Genomic DNA, 26,013 nt, shown 5'->3' with positions numbered 1-26,013 from the left:
AGTATCTACTGCTACTGCCCATGCTACAGATGTTAGTGCAAAATCTACAGCTCCTCGACCACAACCATCAGCAACAAGTGGACATGGAGAATTACATGAACTACATGTTGCTACATCCACCGCGGGGCATAAACAGAAGGGCAACCATGGCAACCATGCTCGGGGGTCTTCTTCGCTGCTTTTGGTGTAGTTTGTGGCGGAAGTACAGCGCCACTTACAGGCCCGGCATATGTACTACAGCGTCTCCAGCGCTTTCGAGCGGTCTCGTGCGGAAGTACAGCGCCACTTACAGGCCCGGCATATGTACTACAGCGTCTACAGCGGGTCGAGCGGTCTCGTGTGAACGGAAGACTTTTTTGATATGGTATTCGGTTCGTTTGCGTTTGGTATGCGTGTAAATGGGGTGTGAAGCATGGAGACATGTCATTTTAGCATAATAGGGACCCACTCAGGGACCCACCGACACAGTATGAACTTGAGTCAGGCATTTAGGGTTAATTTGCCTGCCAAAAGGCTAACAGGACTGGCTGACAGCCCCCAGTGTGCTTTGCTTAACTTCCCAAAAGACATGTCAATCGCAGCAGTTGTAATGTTGTGCAAGTATAGCGAGAGGTCAGCCAATAACAGCTCTCCAAAACACCCAGGGAAGGAAAAACCAAAGATCTGAGTTGGCCCTCTATGGTCTCTATTGCCCAACATGGCTAACTGCATGGTGAGGGGACAAACCTTTATTTGTGCAGAAAAGGAACGTAGTGTACTTCCCACGCCAGAAATAAAAAGAAAAGAACAAGAAAAAAAACTGAGGTGGGGGTTAAGATTTGGCAGCTGTGAATGTCGTTTCCTCCTTCAGAGCGCTCATATCTGCAATCTGAGCTGCTCACTCTTCGAGGAAAAAGGGTACAAGGTTTCTCTTTTGGATGACTAGTGGGATGGCGTTTTATCTGTAGAGGATGTTCTGCACTTCCCAGCATTGGGCTGCTTTTGCAATTAGATGTCCATTTAAAAAACACATAGTATAGAAGCTGCTAAAATTGTATATTTGTTTATAATCCAAACCATTTGAGAATTGTATAATTTGCCTAGCCCAGCTAATGAAAAATATAATGATATAGGTTGATCCCTTAAATCTGTGTAATACTTTTAAAAGACAACCTTATTTAAACTCCTTACCACAAGTTTAACTTATCTTTTAAAAATCGATGATCAATAGACCTCATAATCTAAATTAAACCATATTCTTTTATTTAAAAAAAGGCGAAGAAAATGTTGAAATCAGAGGAATATATCTTCATGGATATACAAATTAGTGTATGTCCAAGTTTAGTCAGGATCACCTATTGAAACCATTTAAAATGTTTAGTGGCACCAGATAGTAGCCATTAATAAAACACACAATTTAATAAAAGTGCATTTCTTTATCTCATCCTGTTAAAATAAAGGTGAAACTCAATTAACCATCCCTTTTGTGTGGCAATAACATCAAAGGATCTCTTATTCCGACATTTAGAAATTCACAGGAGGCTGAAGAACTGGTTCAAAGATGGTTTGTTCACATTTCTCTAAGATTTCTCATGTGTGTAACTTACCGTCACAGGTGAAGGTCACAGGCTGTTGAGACTCTGAGATTTCAATAGAAACTTTGACAGAGCAGCTGTTCTCTCCTCCGCTGTCCCTCGGCGTGATGACCGGGCTCAGGACGTAGCCGGGGTTGGTGGACGCGGCGTCATGAGGGAATTTGGAGCGCAGACTGAAAGCGAAACAAATAAAACATTCACAACAGAGGAGAGCCAACACCTTTTGTCTCTGCTTAGGCGGTGAGCAAAGTTTGCACAATCTAGCACTAATTGTACACTCCCAGATATTGAAGCGACTGCTATTTTGTATATAGATTGTTGTGTTCTTATTTAGGTCTTAATGTGTGCACATGTACAAATGTGTCTTTGATTCTGTGTACCGTACTTTTCGGACTATAAAGCGCACCTGCATATACGCCGCAGCAGCTAAATTGTCCGTCTGTCTTGCTCTCGTTCTGTCTCTCGGTTCCACTTTTACTTTGGCGCGCTGCCTGTCTCGCTCTTTTCCGGCCTCCAGCTTTTCCTGCTGGAGCCCGCTGCTTAGAGGTGGCGGGCGCGGACCGGTCATAGAGCCCATAGCGTTAAAGGTGGTTAATTTTACCTGTAAAATCCATAGATTTAGGAGGTCCCCTAGTGGCCGTTAGCTGTACAAAAAAATGGGGGAAAAAGTCGCGGCTTATAGTCCGAAAAGTACGGTGTATATATATATATATATATATATATATATATATATATATACACACATACACACATATTTGCACACATTTTTATTTACATTTGTTTTATATTCGGGATTGTAGGAAACGGTATTTCGATCTCCCCGTCTGTACTCACAATAAAGTTGACTTTGACTTTGAAAACACAACAGCCTGAAACATAAATCTGATTGCTTGGATGAGTGGAATAAGATGCATTATGGGTAGTCTAAAAGGAAGATTGATGGAGGGGAGAAGGAGAAATTAAAATCTGAAAACAATTATTTGGACACCGATGAGTTAATATATTTTCATTTGAAAGGTACCACTTCTAATCAATATAGCGTTCTTGCACAGTATCATAATGTCTTCTCTGTAATAGTTTTGGCTTGGGTTGTTGGGAGGGTCATCGATGATGAAAATGCTTTGGAATTACATTTCAGATGTTTCTTAATTTACAGTCTGATGGGAGGTTAGGTTACTTGTGATTGAGTAGAGAAGCAGACAGCAGGCGTTGACTCTGTAATCAGACGAGCACAGCCTCATCATCACTCCACCCAAACTAACTACTGGAGAGAAACACTAGGTACCGGCTCAGGAAACGCAGAACAATGTCTAACTGTTCACAGACAAATGAGAAGAAATGCTATGTTAAGCCATGTTAGCGTCATGCTGTAGGGATGGTGGGCACTTGGGTTATGACTGAATTATCTCAACAACTACAGGATGGATTGTCATGAAGTTTTGCACGGACAGAAGGTTGTAAAAGCTAATGAGTGACTTTTGCTCTATCGCCACAAGTTCATCTGGATAGGTTGGCACACATTTGTACAGAAGTTATCAGTTGGTGACTCGAATTGCGTTTGTTATAAGGCCACCATAAGGCTGACATGTAGTTTTGAGTGAAGAGCTTTATTGAAATGTTTGATACCATGGTTGGTTACACCTGGACCAACTGCAGCTGTAACATATTTACCTGCCGAGGCAAGTGAGAACATCTTTTCCTCCCTTTCGTGTAGGTTTTTCTTCTCTGTTGGATTCTTCAGTTATCAAATATACTCCTGAAGAGGTTAGCTTCAATGCTGCGTAAGCATCAGTTCTATTGGAACTGGAAAGTATCTATTCGATTTAAAGAAGATGAAGCAAGGGCACTGAAGGATTTTGTCGTGGCTTTTTTGACAGTCGACAATAATGTTTTCGATTGACTGATGGAGCATCCAATTTTCCAAAGATGCATTATCAGATGGGTCTGTAAACAAATCAACTTGTGGTCCAAATGGCCTCCGTTATCGCTTTCCTTTCACTAAAGTGGCATAGGTTGGCAGGGGAAGAATTTCAGCCATTTTGACATTGATAATACGTAATATTAATCATATGAATAAGTCTAGAACACTCAAACAAGCAAAGAAGGGGAAGAGTAATCAACAAAGTGTTTTTGTATGCCATCTGGAAGGCTCTTACGTGGCTACGTCTTCACAGAAGGCGACAACCTCCAGGTTTTGAGCGTCCCGTTCCTCCAGGGCAGCATTCTTCAACAAACCTTTTCCTTTGTCCTACAGGAGCAAAGAGCAGACACACACAAAATGTCAGCGGACGAGAAAAGGACATGAGTAACAGGCTTACGTCGAACAGAAGCAGGCCAGGTGGAGACAGGCAGGACATGAGGACAATGAGAGGCTGAGCTTCATTTATAGTGCGTCCAACACATATGAGCTCATGACATCAGGAGTGAGTGGACCAAAGGGCATTTTGAATGGAAACACCTCAGAGCTATGAATCCTGCAGAGCGAGGACACGGCGCAACAAATAGAAACACACAAAAGGTCTCCTGCCCCCTTTATGCCTTTGTCTCTTAAATCGTGACAAAACGCATCGATGTAACATTTAATTAACGTTTAGTTTTTTATACCTGAATAAAAAATGAAGATTGAAACAGCCTCACACACACACACACACCACACACACACACACACACACACACACACACACACACACACACACACACACACACACACACACACACACACACACACACACACACACACACACACACACACACACACACACACACACACACACACACACACACACACACACACACACACACACACACACACACACACACACACACACACACACACACACACACACACACACACACACACACACACACACACACACACACACACACACACACACACACACACACACACACACACACACACACACACACACACACACACAGAGATTCCTGGCGGCTGGCCTGTTGCCGGGAACTCGCAGTTACACTTTTAACGGCTGACTTACTGCCAGCGACACAGGAATGTGCTTCCTGTGGCACAGGAAATTAGAAGAGAAAGGCCCCGCCCATTCCTGCACAGGACTCTGGGCTTTCTGCAAAAAAAGTGGCCTGTCATGGCTTGGAAATCTGCGAGTCTGACATCACTCAGGGAAGAGAAGGGAGGGGAAATGTTTGGAATATGATAATAATCCTCAAAGATTTATGAGGAGATTTTGAACAGAGGGTTTTTATGAGCTCAGGGCGACGCACGGCTTATGTTGTAACGCTAATGACGGTGAAGAGAGAAAAACTTTGTCATGACTTGTTGGAAGTCAAGTCAATTAACTTTTTATAGTTCTTTTAAGTTGTTGGATGATTGAAGGTTTTCCCAGAGCCCAAAATAATTTATATAATGTTTTGTCTGAACATGTAAAAAATGACTTTTATATGACAATTATAATACAAAGAAAAACCTCACTTTGGAAAATCTACAAAATATGTTTAACAATTCTGTATAACATGATTTTACCTACCCATGAAGATTCTGCTAATGAATTCCATTGAGTCACCATTTTGAGTTTCCATTAAATACAGTTAAATCATATTTTTCCTCAAAGTAGTTAAAGAGCATCATATTTAATTTGGCTATAAGACAATATATATTCCATGATCCTGGTTTGATGCTAGCCAGGGATCTTTGTTGTAAGTTGAACCATGTAAAATCATAAAAGGGCACGCATATATACTGCTTTTGTGACGGTGTTTAAGGGGTATTTAAAAGTATGTATTAACAAAAACAAACCCATGACTGAGGTTGGTAAAAGTGCACGTGCCTGCTCCCCCGTGTTTCAAGTCAAATAAGGAAACAACCAAGAAATTATCTTAAAAAGAAAAACACAAAAGCTTAAATTACAAAGATCACAACTTCCAGAATCCGAGATATTTCTTGAACCATAACTTCAGAGAGCTTTGTTCCAACGCCGGGAGATAGAAATCTCTTCAGTCAGCATGTGGAGTTGGAAAGGAGGCCAAGCATGACACCAGACCACCTGCACCTCCCAAAACAGAGAGGGGGGGGGGAGAAACTGGGTTCCTGATGCACCAGTTCTCTCTCAGATATTCAATATTTCTGCACACAAAGCTGTTCGTGTTTCAATGTGACTATTTGTGGAAATCGCTCTATTTGTGGAATAACAATAACAAAACTGAATCAATAAACCGAGTGAGGCGACACACACACGTCTTTGTTTCACTCCATCGATTTCAGTTGGACGCGGCAGAGAGCTCCTGGTGTCTGAAGTCATGAGAACGGCTTCGTAGGATTCACACTAATCCTTCATCCTTGTACTGTGGTGTTTCACACACTGACCGTAATACCGAGACGCACTGTACACCATAAAGGAAGATGTTAATCCTGACGGTGGCTTGTCACGCACTGGGTGTGTGACCGGTAGTCCTCTCCACGCTGATTAAAGACAGAAACCTAAACGGAGATTACTGTGATAAAAACCCAGTAGTAGAATATGTGTTGTTGTTTCTGGTCACAGTCTAACAAATGTCTCGTGATTGATTTGCTTAATGGATTCTTCTTCCAGACGTTTACACAGACGAGGCAAAGGACTTGATAGAGAAGTCACTTTTCCACACTTTCACGAAAAGCCTTTGATATAGCCGCTCGGACAAATCTCTTTAAGGGCAAGATTCAAGTCTGAAAAAGAGTGAGACAATCAATTACAATTTTTCCAATGTAACTTATCCCCATGGTTGAGTGACTATTACAAGTATTTAAAGTATTAAATAAGGATGTTTTAATGATTTGTTTTCCATTAATGGATACACAACAACTTAGACGTCTGCTCCTTGGCAGTGGCTTGTGTTGAAGACAGGGATTACATTTCTAAGTATGCTTCAGTTGTGAGAGCACTTTATCCTGCCCTCAAGTGTGGATTTTAGAACGGGTGTAAACGTTGTAACTTTCAGAGAGGCTCGAAAAACTCCCGTGGTATTTTGAACTCTAGTAATACTACGGAGCAATGAGATGAGTCGCTTCACGTTTGGCATGTTCTGGTGAACACACACAAAGACGCACACACACACACACACACACACACACACACACACAACCAGCGCCACAACCCCCCCCCCCGCAAAATGACACTTTGTATTATCAGAATTTGACCCCTTCAGTCCCATTACAGGGGACATTCCAGAAGAATATGTTATCCCATTCATGTGTGCGGGGAGACAACAGGAAGTGTCAGAGCAGCTATCGTCTATCATGTAAACAATGCAGTTGTCAAAGATCTTTAATGTTTATGAGAAAGGAAATGTATTCGTTGTATTTGTTCGTTCACAAAGAGACTCCTGCTGTACTACTGCATCGTCTCTCAGCAGACACACGAGTTACAGCTCGGTTAGCTTGAGGGACTTAGTGGTGCCGCAGTCACGCAGGACGCCTGAGCAGTGGGAGAACTGAGAGGCTCAACCAACCAAAGTCACGTCTGGAGGCTGATGGTAATTCCAAGCCCGACACCAGTATTGAGTTACTACACATCTACACATCCAGACATTAGACACCTCCGCGTAATGAAAACTACACCCAGACAGCCCACAGGAAGCCTGCACTCAAATATTCACAAGCCAATCATTCCCCAGCCTACAAGTTGTGTACGACAAGTTGTAGGCAACACATGATGGGTTACTTAACTGTAAAATATTTCAGTTTTTAAGTGCTAAAACTTCTAATCTCTACGAAAAAATAGCTACTGTAAATGCAGGCATTTATCTGACACTCAAATGACCTGCATGTCTCATCACAGTACAAGCGTAATGTAGTTTCTCCAGGCTTCATTTCACAATGTAACTTTGTATGGAAAATGCTGAAGGATGCAGTCGTGCAGATGCAGCACTTACTGAAGAAATTCAGATTGATTTGAATGCTTTGTGGATACTCAGCTACCCATTAGTCAGCCTAAAGGATGATTCATGAATGACTATGACAGCCTGTGTGAACAAAGTGTTCTGAATAAGGATGCGGCGTCATGAGAGGAGACTTACATCAGCAGAACAAGACACAAGTAAACTTCTCCTTTCGCTCAGGAAATGACTGATCGCTTCCTCACACTGAAATCCTGGGGCTCAAGACCCAAATGTGGGACACCAAGTTATTTTGTGAATGTAATCTCTTCAAAATTGTATAATTCAACTTCTTCCTAAATAATCTTATGCATGGTTTTATTATGTGCATTTGTCTCTTGCTTCAACCTGCTTTAGTACTCCATCTTAAACAATACATCTCCTGTTTTTTGGCCAGTAAACCGGATCAGAGGTTAGGAGACAGAGCCGTTTTCCCAGAGTCACAGCGTTAACTGGAATTCTTGTCACATCCATGCACTCCAACATCCTCTCACCCTGCACTCCGTCTCCTGGAACAAAAATGCTCATACTTGTGCTTGAGGTCTCATTAGACGACAATAAAAAGAAAATGGGGCAGAGTCTGCAGTGGGTTGGTGTGGAGGTGTGTAAGAGACGTTAAAAACCTGCTGGAGGTCTTAAAATATGCGGGGGGGGGGGGGGGGGGGGGGAAAGATTTGACTGTGCCAAAAATGTACAAGTATTCACACTTTGATGTTGAATCACAGCACATAATCAGAAAAATATGTCTAGATCAGACAAAAACCAGCCCGCAGGTTATTTTTGAAGGAACGAAGCAAGAACAAACAAGTATATAGGCATGCACCAAGAGAAGCAAGCTGCATACTTCAGGGTTTGATTTAACACGAGCACTCAACATTTGATTTAGTCGGCTTTTATCTGGCTAATTATTTAATCTTATTTAACAACACTCACATTGTGCATTACCAGTATTTCAATTCAATATATTAGTAGCCAAACTAGCATTACAAGTTATTTCCTTTATTTCCCCTCGTTCACATCTAACTTAAGTCCTTACCATGTCTTCTCTGGCTTTGAAGATCTACTGCACGAACCAACAAACTAGCAACACTGAATCATAAGTGTAATTAAACTTCTCGAAGCTAAGTAAATCGTGGCGTCGTGTGATAAAGGACGCATTCACTTTTAGAATTGCTTTGCAAACAGTGAGGTCTGATCATGTGTTGGAGCTGTGAGGCGTGACGGCTGCATTTCAGATAAAGCTATTTGTTTGACCGCTGATTAACGCTCACCTACATCCTTATACTTAAAATGGCAACAGGAAGGGATTAGTAGAAAGGTACCATGGGAAGGAGGAAGATTGATGAAGAAAGATAGAAAGACATCAGCGATAGAAGGAAATAAATGTATACCAAACTGCGAAGACAGATTGAAAGAAAGTAAAAGACGGACGGATTGAGAAACAACTAGGAAACTCATAAAAAAGGGAAAGATAATGAGACGTGGTGTGACGACAAACAAGATAGCCAAGTCCGGACCAAAGTCTTCAAGTTCAAACTCATTTGTTCCATCGTACTCTACAGTCTTGCAAACCACAACAAGGCTTGGCAACGTGGGCTTATTACTACCATCCAAACACTCATCATCTCCGGAACAATGGTAAATATACCGAGTGCAACAACAGGGCAAAAACATGCCAGGTGAAAACAGCTGGTCAGGTTAAGATCTACTTTTCTGTGAAACACAAGAGAATTGGCTTTTACTACATGATATTATAAATCCTTATTATGCTCTTGGGGTTTTCTCTTTCCTGTAGAGCAGGGGTGCCCAACCTTTTTTTAACCGAGAGCTATTTTTAAAGTTGCCAGTCTGCCGAGATCTACCAGTCCAAATAGAGAGGCGTAGCCATTACTGACAGCCTACTACCAGGTAAATACACACTACTTGTATAAAACTGACCTTGGTACGATTAATACTTCATAAAATACTGCAGATCCTTTATCTTACGTCTTTCTAATCTACACACATACAAGTATTTAACTGAAGTTACACAACAGTGTTGTTGATACAGAGTTGGAGTTTATTCACACGTCACTACAGTGGGTAATGTTTTCAGGAAACATTGAACAGTGCTGCCACATATGACAGGGAAAAAAGAAAAGACTGAACCCTTTCTTTGCCATTATATCAAAATAGTGTTGCTACAAAAGTATAAATTAGGCTTAATAATAAGACAACTCAGATCTGAAGCTACACAGGAATCTGCGTATAAAAAGAAATGCCTTTAAAATAGGATGCTAGCAACACTAGCTTCTTAACCTGAATAGACTATAATCAATTTAAGTTTGCATTCTTATACCATTTTGTACAATAATTATAATGACTAAGTTCAAACAAACTAAAACTTACAGCTGATTAATAACGGTATCTAACTTAAGTTTTTATTAAATCAAAAACCTGTTGAAATGCTACTGTTATTTTTACTGTCCCCCAAAAGCGCGTTGCAGCCTCCAGGAATGCTTCTTTCACAACTTCGCCGTCTTTGAAAGACTTCATGTGTTTCGCAAGAACGTGACTGACACGATAAGATGCTCTGGTAGCAGCCTTGCTCTTGTTGTTGGGCCTGGTGGAAATGGACTGCTGTGCATTTAGCTGTCCTCTCAGGCCCCTCCCCTTTTGGAGCGTAGGGCAGAATTAGGAGGGAATTCCGTCTCGTAGCGTTTGTGCACTGTTTTGAAATGCCGCTCCTAAATTACCCTTCTTCGATAAAGCCACGCTCGCATTGCAGATGAGACAGATGGACTTTGAATTGGAATAGATACTAAAATAATCATCCTCCCACTCGGAGTGAAAATTATATATTTTAGGCTTTTTTGCTTCTGCCATAATTGCGGTCTTGTGTGTGTGCGGACTGTCACTCCTGTAGACACGGACAACGTCAGCAAACTAGTGCACTGCCCTCCAGCCACGCCCCGACGCATGGGGTCACGCCGGCCAATCACAAAGCTTTCAAGTGCATTATTCTGGCACAGGAAGATTATGTTATAGGACATTAACGATAAAACAGAATATTGTTGTTTTATTTTTAGACACATTTCGCGATCGACTGGGAATCTCCCCGCGATCGACTGGTTGGGCACCCCTGCTGTAGAGTATAGATTTTGGCGCATTTGTGCATTCCCCCCTGCCTGAAACGCCTCGATTGGACTCCTTTTTTTTTACTTCCGTGACATCACTATTGCTGCGTTTCCATTACAGTTTAGTAGCTGGGGCAGTAACTATAGTAACGCAGTGTAGGCGGAGCCGTGACGTCATCTTCAATGAGAACCACAAAACCAAACATCAGCCGTTAGCCGTTAGCACTCAGAGCTCAGAAACTAGACAAAAGTTAAACAAGTTCAAACCACAGACTGTCTGTGTCATGGCGAATACAGTCGCTGGTTTATTTATGTCTGTAGGCTGTTGCTGTGAGTGTGGACGGTCGGAGCATATATAACGTTAGCTTAGCCGATCTCCATTCAGAAAACACATTTAAAAAAGGTGTTTCGCCTGCCGTCTGTCTGCAGACTTGTCAAAGCATTAATTCATGGTTTTTACTAACTGGTATCAGTATGTTGTTACTTCGGCATCATTTTGAAACGTGTATTACAATTAAATCACGGTCAAATATGTTCATCTTGTTGTAGTTGTAGCACTCACGTCACTAGTTTAGCATACTCAGCCCGGTTGTTGGCCCGGAAAGAACCACGATTTTGGAGGGCCAGAAAAACTGTGAAAGAGTACCCGTTAGCCAGAACTACCCCAAGTGGAAACGCAACAAAAAACGGGCCACTTAAACCGTGCTATGCGCTGCAATGGAAATGCGACATATGTAACACATGGGGTGTTTCTCAATGTCGAGTACGCTTGCTTGGTAGCACATGTCTTCCGAGTCACTTCCTTCAGAAGCGAGGCAAGAATCCTTCCTGGCATTCGGAAAACGAAGAGTGGAACAGGCGAGCAAGTGTGCGTCATATGAGAGGCCCCGCCTTACATTTTCCGCCACAGATTTTGGGAAATTGGTCCGTGCGCAAAGCATTGTGGGGATTTTAAGACCGCGGAGTCTACACATGTGCAGCCTCGACATTTCTCGCTCTGAAGTACGCCGGCCTCGCTAGAATTCCAAGTATGCTGGACATTGGAACAGTCCTTCGGCGGGACTCGATGGCGTAGTATGCTTGAAATAGTGGCTCTGGAGCAGCCTTCCTCGACATTGAGAAACACCCATACACTTCTATTGGCAAGTGCTCCAACACATTGTACGTGATAAGTTAAGGAGCGGGACATCTCCAAGCGGTTGACCAATCACAACGGTGCTGGCCAACTTACCAATGAGTATGAGAATAAATAAAGCACTTTTTAATCATTAAAGCATGTAAACAGTAGAAGCACAGAATACAAAGATGACCTTCAAGATAAGCATCACATCCTCCTCTGGTAGGTCACATGCAAAGCTATGTTTGTCTATGGATGACACGTCTTTAGGTTTAACATGTGACCATGTTATAGCAGTGGATCATTTCATTGAGCTTTCAGAGCGTGTCCAATGTCTGGATCTGTCCTGTAACTCAACACCAGTGTCTCCAACAGATCAGCCAACACAGAAGAGTGACTTTGATTTGTTGTAAAAACACAGTTTCATTACTGACACTAATTGGTGGGAAGTTGGTGTCATAAAGTAGTTCCTACAATCAGCTGTTTTAGATACAATAGCAGTTTTACAACACTTAACACATTTAAAGCAAGTTCCAGTCAACAAGTCAGACTGAGAACATCTATGACTACTTTGTGTACTTTGCCTTTCATTTCCTTACACAGACGGAGTATGTCATGCTCTGTGGTAACTCTCTCTCCAACAGTCGGATGTATTAATGCACCACAACTCTTAATAGACTTCTCTAATGAGTCTACGTTTTTTAACAATACTGCAAAACATTTATAGACTCACTTTCACAATATAAAACAGGGTATTTTTAAAACAGAAGGTTGAACTACCTCAAGCAAGTTTCAAAATGTATTTAATTCCATAATATAAGGAATTGAAACCGGCGGCCGTCTGAAATGATGAAACTGCTCGACAGTCTAAAACAAAATAACCACATGCTTTGAAATGTCTTTGCAGCAATGTAAATGCGTAGGCTGAACCATGCAAAACAGTGGTTTGACCTTTAAGGGAAGCGGGCAAATGCGTATTCTCAGGGGACTGAGATAATAGTCTTTCTTGAAGGCCAATCATCGACAAGATTCTGCCCTCACAAAGCTTCATCATCACTGTAAACGGCGGGCTCAATATGTGTGGTCCATGCAGGCACAAAGCACCTTTTAACAGCCTTATGTGGTCTAGTAGCTCCTGGTATTAAAGTTCCTGTGGTTTGAAGTCTAAGGCTGCGTCTCACTTCGGCTATTTTTCCTCAGACACTTGCCCCGCCCCCTTACTGTGTATCGCTCACTGATTGGACGATGCAGCGCATGCACTGATCTGATGCTTCTTGACATGAGAGCCGTTTCCCAGCGGAGTGAAGAAAACACATGAACCTCACGGGACTCACTCCTCAGTTTATACCGTGTTTTGTTTCAATTAATGTTTCATTTAGTTACAAATATGTGATATATCTGAACAACAAAGTGGTCAAAAATCCTTTTATTCATTTATTGGAAACATTTTCATGATCGTTTTTTTCGTTTTACATTTATTGTCATTTCCATTCAGTCAGTCATTAAGTGCTATTAAAATGTTAATGTGCTACATATCCACACAAACAAACAAAGTGTGCAATCCAATGAATGTTAATCCAACTGGGTTTTGATAGCATATATTGTTCTTGCTCTCAATTCTTTTATTTATATTGTGTACTCTAATCACTATTAACTATTTTGCATTTATACATCTTAAGAATGGCGTTTATCTTTTTTGAGAATGAGTTCTTCTTATTTTATTTAATGTATTTGGGTCCACAACAGATGATACAAATGTTTATGTTGGTAAATGTGTGGCGGGGGTGTGTGTGTGAAAACAACGGGGACAGAGCTGCCGTCAGACGATCAGCTGTGCGGCGTGATCACAAACGGCCGTCGCTTCACGTGACGCTCCGGAGGAAAGGACGTCCCATTGCTCTTAAAACTCATTTCCCTGCTTCTCGTGGTTTCCTTGCGTCTCTCCGTGCTTCCCTGGAGGAAGGGACTAGACGCAGGGAAACAACGCAAGTGAGAAACGCAAGGAATCAATTTAACCGAAGTGAGATGCAGCCTATGTTCCTGTTCTAATGTTCCTGTACTCAGCCTTATTGTCTTCTGGTTGTTCTCTGCTGCTGGAGCTTTTATTGCCGTATTAAAGCTACTGTATTCACATTTCCAAGCTATTGAGAACCGTCAACACACAAACAACAGGAACTACCAAGTTGTAAAGCAGATAGTCATAGTCACACTCATTACAGGATGGAGTCAAAGTTCCTCAAAGCACTTCATGCCCCCGGTATCAAAATGTTGTGGAAATACATCATCTCTCTCCCTGGGGTATACATGAGAGAGGAGTTGGCCCCGTAACTCATGAGGGCGATTCCTCATGTCATTCTGGTGCTGCTGTGGGGCGAAGGGAGCTGCACGGGCTTGTTCCTGTTTATTACAACATGGGCGCTAACTGCCAGGGAAGCAGATGGAACAAGAGGAGCAAGCCAACACACATACCATGCCAACACACATACCATCCCAACCTCACATACATTACGATTGCAGGCAGACTGGATGTAGATAATCCAGATCCAGATAGAAACAGTAAGAGTGTAAAAAAAGGCTGACGTAAAAACATAGATGTGATACATAGGAAGGAGTAAATAAACAATGATTCATCCTTTTCCTTTCAATGGGAAATGAGACATTCCTCAACATGGAAGACACCGCTGGGTGTACAGGCTGGACAGCATGCCTTTGATGAGTCAATGTCTGTACAGTCCTACACATGGACTTGAAAGATCTACTGAATAAGTACATTAAAACGGCCCTCGCTGGTCCCCGTTTCACAAAGTTCATTAACATTTCTGACCGTTCTGTCCACTAATCTTTTACAAACCCCGTCTCAGGATTGTCTCAATAGCCTGGTTTTTCACAACCATGAGGAATTTGGGAAGTAGCAGCCTTGTAAGGTTAATAATTATCACCCTGTTGAGAGAAATGTACCACAGAGACCAATTGTCACTGTGACACAGAAATACAATGAGCAGGAAGTGGGCGACTTGACGTTTGCAAAAAAGGAAAGAAAATGGACACAATGTCCAATAGATTAGCCGGTCCAGATAAAAAAGTACTATTGTTGAGTGTTTGACCAATATCTTAACAACCCAGATTAGTTGTTATCTTGTTCTGCAGCTTATGACTTCAGACTTCCGGTGCTTTCCGTCTGAAAAGTACTTCTAAAGCAGCACATCACATATTTTACTCAAGGCAGCTTCTTGTTAATCCGACACTCTTATAATGATTACAGATAAATAAACATGGTGACAAATTAATGTTTGTATGGTCGACCTCGGGATGGTTGTACTGCTGACTAAAACACAGTTTCAACTCCGAGCTGCCAGCCACATGACAGATGGTTGTTTCGTTTTAGGGGGTAAAAGAGATTTAGAGGCAACAATATCCAATGCCACTTGCCCACAGCACTGTCCCAAATGATTGCTCTAAATATTCATCACAAGAAATCAGATCACAAATGTCGTGCATTGCGAAATTAATCACAAAATGCGGTAGGGGGAAATTGCAGGGTGATACGTTGGGTAGCCAACCGTAGAGAAATGCTAATTACAAGGAGCAGAAGGAAGCTTGAATGGATGAGCACTACAGTACATGCAGTTATAAGACTTTGATGGGCGTTACTGTTTTGGGGTGGATGAGGAAATCCACCATCATTTGTTTTGACTTAACTTTACCCTTACTCGCCTATTTAGAAAGAGTTTGTGGTATATTGAGTAATGTATTCTGCTGCGCATAATTCTGTCAACCTGAGTTTTCCTGCTGGGATCAATAAAGGTCTGTCTTATCTAATCTTATCAATAAAGTGCCAGGAAATATTATTGGTAGTAAATAGATATTTCATGGTGACGCTGGACAAGTTAAAATTGATGGTGGATAGTAAATATGTTGGGGGTGATAAATGTGTGACACCGGCAAGGTAGTTAGTCCCCTGGTTTAGTGGCCAATACTAACTGAAAAGGGAAACCATATGGTGTAAATATGTGTGTGAGAAATATAATACAGAACAGGACACAGGTGCAGGTAATAACATTATTCATGGCTCCGTTTCAATTTAGTCTCCCTGTAGACCATGCCTTTGAGTCAGCATCCATAGTACCAGAGTCCTGGGACTAGTACACATCAATGCAGTGCAGCTTTCATTAAAGCTTCTGAACACTAGTTTAACACTTAAAAAACCCTAATCTGCTTTATCACGTGTTCAGTTGTTTGATCAGACTGATTCACAGTGGTCTGACAACATCAGGAAACAACCCCCATAATAGTAATTACATTTTCTTTGAAATGCTGCTCGTGTAATGTGACATCCCTGCCCACTACAAACCAGTAAGTAGAGCACAACAAGACATGTAAGCAGAAATACAATTACAAATAGCTTTGGAGACATATTTTTTTACATATTAAAAGTTAGATCGGCAATTGTTTTTCCGAGCCTTTCATGTGTATTGCTTTTTCTGATATGACAAGTCATATGTGTAAAGTGAAAAGGCCTTTAGAAATATTTACAGATTTTAATTTTCAAACATTTACATTTACTGTGATCCTACCTGATGGTTTGGTTTGTGCAGGGAGGAAGTCCCCGGGATGTTGAGCGAGTGACTCCTGGTGACGGCCGCTCCCGTTGAAGCTCTCCTGGATTGTGAGCGGACCGTCAGCGATGCCTTCTCCTCCGGCGGGGGGCTGCTGCTGCTGCTAGTGTTCCCTTCAGTCTCAAGCACTGCATCCCAAGGGTCCCCTGCCACTGTCTGTACTGTCTGTGCATCGGCCGCTGATGCTTCGTCATTCTCAGCTTTACGCTTTGTAAGTGGGTCTAAATCCAGCCAGTCAAAGCGGCTGATGCTAGAAGATTCCACCGCCGCTGGCTGCTGGGGAGGCGGGTTAGGAGCCAGAGAAGCCGCGCGCGCTATCGAGGAATCCAGTTCAGTGATGGCCGATTTGCCGTTCTTCAAGTATTCTGAGGTGCTGGCAATCTTGTCCAACAGTTTGGCCATCCCAGCAGGGTCCACTGCTGGCTGATGGAAGATCATGGCAGCAGCGGGCAGGATGGGAGTGAAGGTCATGAAGGATGGCTGCTGCGCCGACATCGTCATGAAGGGCGACATGGTTGGAGTGAAGCCGTTCTGAAATGTGCCGGGTTTGGGGAACGGAGCGGAGGGGAACATCGGGGGAGGCTGATGGGTGGGAGTGGACACAATGGAGTTAGACGGGGTGGACAGAACAGGTGTCCACTGGTTGCTCTGGAAGGGAGAGGAGGGGCAGGCATGGCCTCCAGGGTACGACGCACTGAGGTTAAACCCCAGAAGTGAAGAGGGGCGAGACACTTTGCTGTTCACCCCAAAGTTATCATCCAGGAGGAGCTTTTCAAGTTCCTCATTGGTCAGCTTTTCCACATCAATATCCCTGAACGTATCCCGTTGTGGCTTCTTCTTGGCCTCTGGGAAGACGATGAGGTCCTTCTCAGGTCTATTATTTCCGGGTGAAGGACGAGGAGCAGTAGTGGTGGAGTTAAAAGGTTTTGGTTTCGAGGAAGATGCTGCAGAGGAAGATGAGGATATTGAAACTGGAAGAGTGGGTCTCTTATCCCTTTGCAATTTCGCTAAAGCCTCTTCCTCCATGCGCAGGGCTTCCTCTTTACCCACAACCCCCTTTGACTTGGGGGCATCCACCTTGAACCCATTGCCACTTGATATCTGGGCCATTCTGTCAACTGCAGGGTGCCATGAGTGACAGCTTTTACGTCAGTGTGGCTCAAAGGGCTGCGCAGCAAAATTTTAAACACCTAAGAAAAGAAAAACAACAACATTTGAATTATGGCAGATTGTATCATTTCGGAATAGACTATCAAATCACACCAGAAATATAAGTATATCTAATTATAATTGCCAGTCAAGGTAATATTTGTATAACAGGATGTCGACAGAATCTAGATCAAATATTGTTTATTCTGTATGATTTGTTAACTGGCACGGCTTTATTGAAGTTTTCCCTTTGCCTTGTTGCTGTAAGCAGACTCTGATTGCTTATTGATTTTGTCACAATGCAAAGCCAATAATTACTTGCGCTTGTTTTGAAGTCAAGGGTATCAATTAGGTCACTTAACGGGCATGTTCGTTACATTTAAATTGATCAGATCACTCACAACAAGCTTTCCTCCATCAGTGTGCTTCTACGATGTTCACCTTGACAATGTAGGGGTCACAGCTAGGGGTGCAACAACTAATCGACTTAATCGATTACCAAATTAGTTGGCAACTAATTCAGTCGTCGATTCGTTGGTGACGTCATCACATGTGTTCTACACCCCGTTAAGCTCCAATGTTATCGCTCTTTTTTATCGGTACAGGAGACATTTAAAACATATGTCATATGTATTATTGCTACATAAACATTATATCGCAGTCTTAGTGTCGCCAACTCCGTTTCTAATATGCAAAATGACTACAAAATGCGTCTATAATGTATTTTCGATCTTCCCAATACAGACGAGAGATCTCCCCCCGCCTGCTTGCGAGGGGGCGGGGCAGTTTACACACACACACGCAGCCGCTACATGCAGCAACACACACACACGGAGGAGATGGCGGAGAGAACGCGCTCCGAGGTGTGGTTAAACTTTAGCCGTCTCGATGGGCACAATACTCGTTACCAAAAGTGCAATAACAGTTTATCATGTAAGGGCGGTAACACGAGCAATTTGTCTACACATTTAGCAAAAGCGCTCCACATCCAGACGGAGGAATGCACCGGGTTGGACTGTCTTTCTAGCAGCTCTGTAGCCCCATCCACAAGTAACGTTTCCCCGTCAGGTGTTCTGTATGCTAGCAGCAACACACAGTTAACTCAGTTATAAAAACATGGGTTAATGATTAGAGGTAACTGAGTTATTTATTTTGTTAAAGTTTCAGCTATTCTGTTTACAGTTCTGTCATCAGATTATTTAATACGATTTGTTAAAGCATTGTCGTTTCTTTTGATGTGAAATATTATGCATTTAATTAAAAATAAAAAGCGATGTTAGTTTTGTTCACAATTTGTTTAGTTAGTTTACCTTATTTCTTGTCAAAATAACCGTTAATACTATCGTTAAAAGGACCGGATCGATAAGCAGTATCGATATAAGTAGTAGTACAGTTAAAACCTTAACGGTCCGAATAATCGTTTCATTAATCGATAGATTAATCGATTATCAAATTAGTCGTTTGTTGCAGCCCTAGTCACAGCGCAATGGTTTAACAAAGTATCCGTATACTGACCACATAGCATAAAAGGAATTGTGCAAAGTGATTTATAACACCAGTTGACATGTGACTCACACCATTTATCGGAAAGTAACTTCTGTGCAGGAAAGCGTCTAGCAATTCATTGTTACATTTTCAGATCTCACCGTCAGATCTCACCGTCAGATCTCACCGTCAGATCTCACCGTCAAATCTCACCGTCAGATCTCAAGTTGATGTCATGAAACATGTTTTTCTGAACAACCCTCAAAACCCCAGACTTAATCCCAAAAAAGGGCATCTTCCATTCTTGATCATCCTAAATAGTTATGGTTAGCCTACATCAGCCCACTACGTCTATAAAGTGAGGGAAACATTGCTGCAGAGTGTCTTGTGGTCCCAAAATGACACAGCGCCTTCTCAAAGCGACCATTCATCGGCCCCATCACAGTCCCAGGGTTGAGTGAGTTTCTTTCCTCCCCAGGCGTCACCAGCCTCTCCTGAGCTTCCCCTCCCATTGTGGTGGAGAGAGCAGGCTGGGGCTCAGGCTAGCCTAGCACTATTGTGCAGCTGAGGAATTTGGCATGCTAAGCAGCACAACGGGTCTCTCACTCTCCTCCTTTTGGCCTTCTCTCGCTCTGTTAGCATTATGTTAGCACCATGGCCCCAAGATTGTCTTATCAGCTGTGCTAACACCAGCGGGCAGCGACAATGTGGCTGCACTCATTAAGCATTGGACTAGAAGAGGGTGTTGCCAACTTTGCCAAGAACACAGTTTAGGGACATTAAAATGCATCAAAAGAGAGGTCATCGTCTTTTGGCGCCGGCTGTCACTGATGGCTTAACTATGTGCAGAAATGCTATGACCAAAGTAGATCATCCGTATATATATATATATATATATATATATATATATATATTATTGATTTTGCCCACAGTTAGAATGCATGCTCCGACAGACTGGAGCTTAGATGTTAAAGTAACTGTTCAATAACAAAAAGGTCAAACTCCCATGCTGCCAAGTGTCCAGTTAACACACTATGACAGACACTAATCAGCCGCTACATGCTGACTCTGTATGTAAACACTGAATCAATTGCACTTGTGATTAAAGTTCATTACCATTGGTCCTGATTTTTTGAGAAGTGTTGCAAATGCTGGGCAGATCAATCCAATAACAATTCCATACAATGCTATACCATGCTAATCCATTGAGCTACACTTAAACGACCAAACCTTTGGCTAAACACAGACGATCCTGACTCAAGATAACCACATGCTTAGAGTCCATATATGGCAAAAGGAGACATTGAATGGAGGAAAGCCCCACTTGTGGAGAAAAGCACACGGCACCATGGTGAAGGATGGAAGAGTCCGGGTACTGTTTGAGCACCACCATTATTTTAAGCTTTTGACATCCTGGGTGTTTCTCAATGTCGAGGAAGGCTGCTCCAGAGCCACTATTTCAAGGACACTATGTCATCGAGTCCCACCGAAGGACTGTTCCAATGTCTAGGATACTTGGAATTCTACCGAGGCCGGCGTACTTCGATGCGGGAAATTTCGAGGCTGCACATGTGTAGACTCCGCGGTCTTAAAATCCCCACAATGCTTTGCGCACGGACCAATTTCCAAAATCTTTGGCGTCAAATGTAAGGCGGGGCCTCTCATATGACGCACACCTGCTCGCCTGTTCCACTCTTCGGCTAGGAGGTATTCTTGCCTCGCTTCTTAAGGAACTAACTCGGAGGTACATGTGCTACCAAGCAAGCCTCCTCAACATTGAGAAACACCCACTGCTTACTTTAATTTGGCCATTAGGTAGATTTAGACAAGAGCGTCTTCATCGCTTGGTCTGACAGGACAACATCATGTTTATCAGCTTGTTCAAGATTTACGATAATGCTTACTGACGTTTAAGCCGATACTGTATATTCTAACACATCAGTCCATCAGATGTAAAGACTCTATATATTTGAGCATGATATCTAGCCAAAATGTGGGCATATTTTGTATCTCATGAAACTCTGCAATTTCTACAGCTATAAGAAATTAAAGAATAGGTTACAAAAGTGCCAAATCTATTTTTAAAACAGCAGTTAGATGGCCAAATAATAATTGCAACAGGTTATCCTGGTTATTGTTGTCACTCCACTTTTTCATCCAGAGTCTTGAGAGATTTGATTTTAAAACATTTTCAATGTAAGTGATAAATGAAAAAAAAAATCTACCATCCTTCAAACTGTGCAAAAAATAAAATCCAGTGCATCTTATTCAAAGCCATATCAGATGGATACTAGGGATGGGAATTTGAAAGCAAATGTATATGCAAATATTCGACCCCCAAAAAAACGGTTAACCGATTAACCGAAATGTACATATCCTATAAAAAAAAAAAATTGGGAAAAATCTTTACGAAAAAATTAAATAATAATAAGTATAGAAACCAAGTCGAATTTGTAAAATGTATTGAACTGGTGATCACAGTTTGAACAGTTGACAGCTATAGGCCTACAGCTTTCATGCTTAAAACATAACTTGGTTTTTAAATGAAAGAGGAATCATACACGAACAACATAACGGGTTAGGGTACCGTAACCCGTGACAACAGAGATCAACAACCTATAACAGGGCCTATGCACAGAATGCAGCTCTTCAATACTCATTCTTGTTTAAGAATATGAGCATGTCTACTCAGGGGAGAGGCGGGTGCGGAGGCGATTCACAATCAGGTAGAGAAGACACGCTCAGCTGGAATTTGGGCATAAGATGAGGTTTGAGTCTGCGTGATCTGCGTGTAGGGAGGGGCAGCAACCACATCATTAGCTAGAACTAGATAGATCTGATGGATTTGGACATAAACGCGAGTGAAGTCTGAACCGGGCGAGAGAGAGAGAGAGAGATCAGCACCTGCAGCTCTGCCCGCTGTGAGGGACCGGTGAGCGGAGCAAAACACACCTTTAGACCTAACACACTTAGCTATGGCACTGTCGTATACATGTAATTATTCCATTTGATCATATGTAATCAACTTAGACTCCCCACACATAAAAAAAAAAGAATTACAATAAAAAATATAACTCATATTCTCATTCGAATAATTTCGAATAATCGTTCTCATCCCTGGTGGATACCTTCCAAAGTTATAGTCGTTTTAGTTTAAAATCCTTCCTTTTGTAACTCAAGGAAAGAAAAGGTTGTTTTATGTACCATAGACACCTCTCATTCTGACTGCTTCAGATAAACTGTGGAAAACATTTTGTCACAAAAAGAAGATTGTTAAATTTGGAGTGGATCTCTTAATGACAGGAGTCTCACTCAGAGCAAACATGGCTTTTATTTTTCAAGACAGACTTAAACAACGGTGGACCTAACTTGACCTTATAGGACAGAGTAAGAGTTTTTCTTTCCAAGAGCTGAGCAAATGTGCAGATGTTAGCAGAAACACTACACAACAGCTCAAAGTACAGACAACATCTTTAAAAGTGAAAATAAGTAACCAGGTCGAGTTTATACGTGTGTAAGATACCACCAGTGGTTGTTAGAAAGGTTAACAATATACTAAAACTTTTTTTTCCTGCACTGGCTTGTGTAATGCTGAGGCTTGACTTTGCAAAACATTAAGTCTATAAAAAGAAACAAAACCTGAAGGGGCACTGCGGAGTGAAATCCCAAATGTTGTTGACTTGGCCAGCTGTGGCTTATTCTGACAACTGTATTTACAAATCCATGCAAAGTAACAACACTTCCATGAAAAGTGTCTCTTTGATACTGTAAGAACTGTAAACAACACTGACTTAAAGGTGGGGTAGGTAATACACTTCAGAAACACTTTTTGTTATATTCCATGGAATGCTCTTAACATCCCGATAGCAATGCATATATTAAATGCTTTGACAATAAATACATACAAAATATGTCATCTGCAGAAACCGCGGCGCTGTAAAAAGCACGACCAATCATCTGAGCCGGCCCGGCAAAAGTAACTGGATGGCCTACCTGCCTGTCAGCCTTCCATCTGTGCCCACACACTTATCTCGTGCCCTCATTGGTCATGTGCGCGTTCGTGTGTGTTGGAGGAGGGGCTCTGTGAGGAAGTGGCAGATTTTTTCCGGTTGTGTATTTTCATATTCTAGCGCACTCGAGCAGATTTCTCCAAAATTACCGACCCACCTTTAAGTACTGTATTTGTGTAAGTCTGCAGGTACTTGATTATTTATATTTCACATTACTTAATACTACACTACATTTTTGAGGCCAATGTTTAAGCTTTTCAATATTTTTGTTATAACTTATGTTTTTCACAAGCTTTGTATGATAACTTTGGTTACTTTGCAATTGAATAATCGTATCATCAAATCAATTATGATGTATTATTATGGATGAAACTACCCAGCAAAAATCTAAATATTCACTTGAATGAGTCAGTGTTTCATCTGATCCCAAGTGTTGACAGTTAGCAGAGGGGTATTGTGTAATCACATTTGGGAAGACATTCAATACAAAATCATTCGTCAGAAATGTGATAGTTGTCTTTTCACACGTCACACTACAAAGCAATCAACTTACTGTACAAGAGTATTTCTAAGTCTTTAAAATACTTGTATACAACCAAATATGCTATATAACTAGTAGGCTAATGTTACTAAGTACATTTACTCAAGTACTGTACAAGTAAAAAATTGAGGAACATGTAGCCTACTATACTTTAGTGTTTTCACATGATGCCAATTTATACTTTTACTCCATTACATTTTGTAGGCAAATGTTGCACTTTTTAAAGATTGAGTTACTAGTTACTTGTTGCAGATTTAGGCAATTAATACACGATTCAAATTCACACTTTAATAATATGTTATTAGTCAAGCAATATATTTGTGTATAAAGTAATTAAAATAAACCCCAATTTTACCAAATGCAAAATTGAAGCACAAATGCACAGATAATTAGAAACATCTGGTGTTTCTAATTGACATTTTGCTTGACGAGTACTTCGGGTACTTAAAGTATTATTTAATGCTTATACTTTTTTACTTTTATTTTTGTAACATTTTGAATGCAGGACTTTTAATTGTAAGTGAGTATTTTTGCACTAGTATTGCTACTTATCCTTAAGTTAAATTATCTGAGTACTGCTTCCACCGCTGTATAACCATGTGTATCCCTCTAACTCGGCTAGCTAACTGACCTGTCGATTGATGCTCACCTGACAAATGATTCGTCGAGGAACGTCAATACGTCTTCAAACGCTTGTTTTTCTCCCCCTTCAACGCTTAACATCTTAAAATAGCACCTAAATTGTACTGACTATGAGATGCTAGCTACTTTAAACAGCTAACAAGAAAGTCATGAAGCTAAACAACTTGACTATCCCGATCAAATGCCACCTATTGATACTTTTGATAGCGGTTAGAACCCCAGGAAGTGTGCCGGCCGTTGAAGCAAATTGTCGTAGTGGCCAAACAGCAGTACTACAACTTCCGTGATGTCATTGGGCCCCAAAATACTTTTTTCCCATTGACTTACATTGGGAAAGAGAAGTCTATAAATCAGCGGATACTTTTTTTTTAACTAAATAAACTACCCAGTATGAACATTTATATTGCCGTTATTTGAATCAGTAGTTTCTAAAAGTTTTTAAATGCGCTAAGATGAAACCAGAGTTATTTTCCCCCTCCATTAATTTGACTGAGCAGAGAGCAGATCGGAGGCGAGGCTTAATGAAAACTCTACTGCGCATGCTCTATGGGTCCACATACGGGTACTTTGGCTCAGGCAATTTTGGCTTCATGCGTCACCGGGTAACTTCCATAGGAATGGACGGGGTCCCGCCTCCCAACGCTGTGTGCAGTTGTCTTTATACATCCATGGTTGGAACTTTAACTTTGTTGAATGCTAAGTTAGCCGCTTACCCCAACAAAACCGTACACATAAAACACGCATTGTTCACAGAAACGTAAAGACAAACTAAATTCAGCAACGTAACAATAATACATTACATGCCTGCTCCATACTTTAACAGACACTGATTTATAATTTAAAAGTACCAAGGCAACTGCTGTGGTCCAGCCAAGTGCCCACAACAAGGAGGAAATGCAGAGTTTGTCACACGGGAAACGGACAGATGCTAAGGAGCCTTAACCACCGATTTAAAGCAACTACAAGATACAACTTTAACACGCATTACATTTACTGTACAAACGTCAATTTCTCACCTTTTAGCGGTGCGGTGTTTGGAGCCATTTTTCCTGCAGCTGCATTTTTTCCATCCACTTGCACTGAGGAGACGTCAGTTCCTGTTGAGGTGGTTGTATGGAGTTTTGGTTGAATTGCTGGTGCCTTTACTCAACGTTAAATGGGAAAGCAATGCCACCGTGTGGAATAAAGAAGTCAGTGTCGAAATATACTTAATTTTGTGAATTCTGTAGGGATACACAGAAAAGGTCAGGACAAGTTCAGCATGTTTTATGTAGTATTGCAACATTAAAACACTACTAGTGATGGAAGAAGAACTGAGAAATGTTTCATCACCCTTTTTTCTCATTTTGAAAATCTGAGTTTTCACTTCCACATTTATTTATGTTTAAACCCACACACCCTTGACACGATGTATGCTATATATGCACAATTGCACATGCAAAGATAATCGATTAATTTAAAAAAATCCATAGTGATGCACAACAGGTTAAGTAAAATAAGTAATACCAACGTTTTTAAATATGCTGGTTCAAGTAACAGTCCTTCATTCAAAGTCTTACGTCGGAGTGCATAAGTCGGAGTGCATAGGTAAAATCTTAAATATATAACAATATAGTATGTTTATTTTTAGTAAACACAACCTTATGCTTGTGTTTGAGTGACATGATAATAGCACAATTTATTAAATATTTTACAAAAATACTATAATACATAGTAGCTTATTCAAGCACTCTACTTAAGTATAGTTTGGGGAGTATACTAAGTATCGTATTTTGTTGCTGTTGCTAGTCCTTATTTTTACATCGATGTTTCTTGGGGGTTTTTCTTTCACGTTTTCTGAAGTTATATTTATAATTCATGTTTACATGTCT

The 26,013-nt window shown here is 41.4% G+C and overlaps 1 protein-coding gene across 2 annotated transcripts in view; it reads right to left on the bottom strand.

Annotated features, from left to right (window-relative positions):
• The window catches only part of pik3c2a (phosphatidylinositol-4-phosphate 3-kinase, catalytic subunit type 2 alpha), a 74,094-nt gene extending 48,843 nt beyond the window's left edge, over positions 1-25,251 (bottom strand). The window contains exons 1-4 of one of the 2 annotated variants that reach the window (XM_034084224.1): positions 25,159-25,251; positions 16,274-17,505; positions 3,731-3,822; positions 1,587-1,747 (exon numbers count right to left, since the gene is read on the bottom strand). In XM_034084224.1, coding sequence (XP_033940115.1) covers positions 1,587-1,747; positions 3,731-3,822; positions 16,274-17,425 — 1,405 coding nt within the window. In that variant the 5' untranslated portion in view covers positions 17,426-17,505; positions 25,159-25,251. Of the gene's footprint in view, positions 1-1,586; positions 1,748-3,730; positions 3,823-16,273; positions 17,506-24,149; positions 24,269-25,158 lie in introns of those variants that run through there. The other variant, XM_034084225.2, reaches the window with a different exon arrangement.
• Positions 25,252-26,013: the final 762 nt, after the last annotated feature.

Source organism: Pseudochaenichthys georgianus, chromosome 6 (assembly GCF_902827115.2).
Source record: "Pseudochaenichthys georgianus chromosome 6, fPseGeo1.2, whole genome shotgun sequence".
Classification (NCBI taxonomy): Eukaryota; Metazoa; Chordata; class Actinopteri; order Perciformes; family Channichthyidae; genus Pseudochaenichthys; species Pseudochaenichthys georgianus.
The sequence above is the reverse complement of the archived record's forward strand: the minus strand, read 5'-3'. Positions and strand labels throughout refer to the sequence as shown.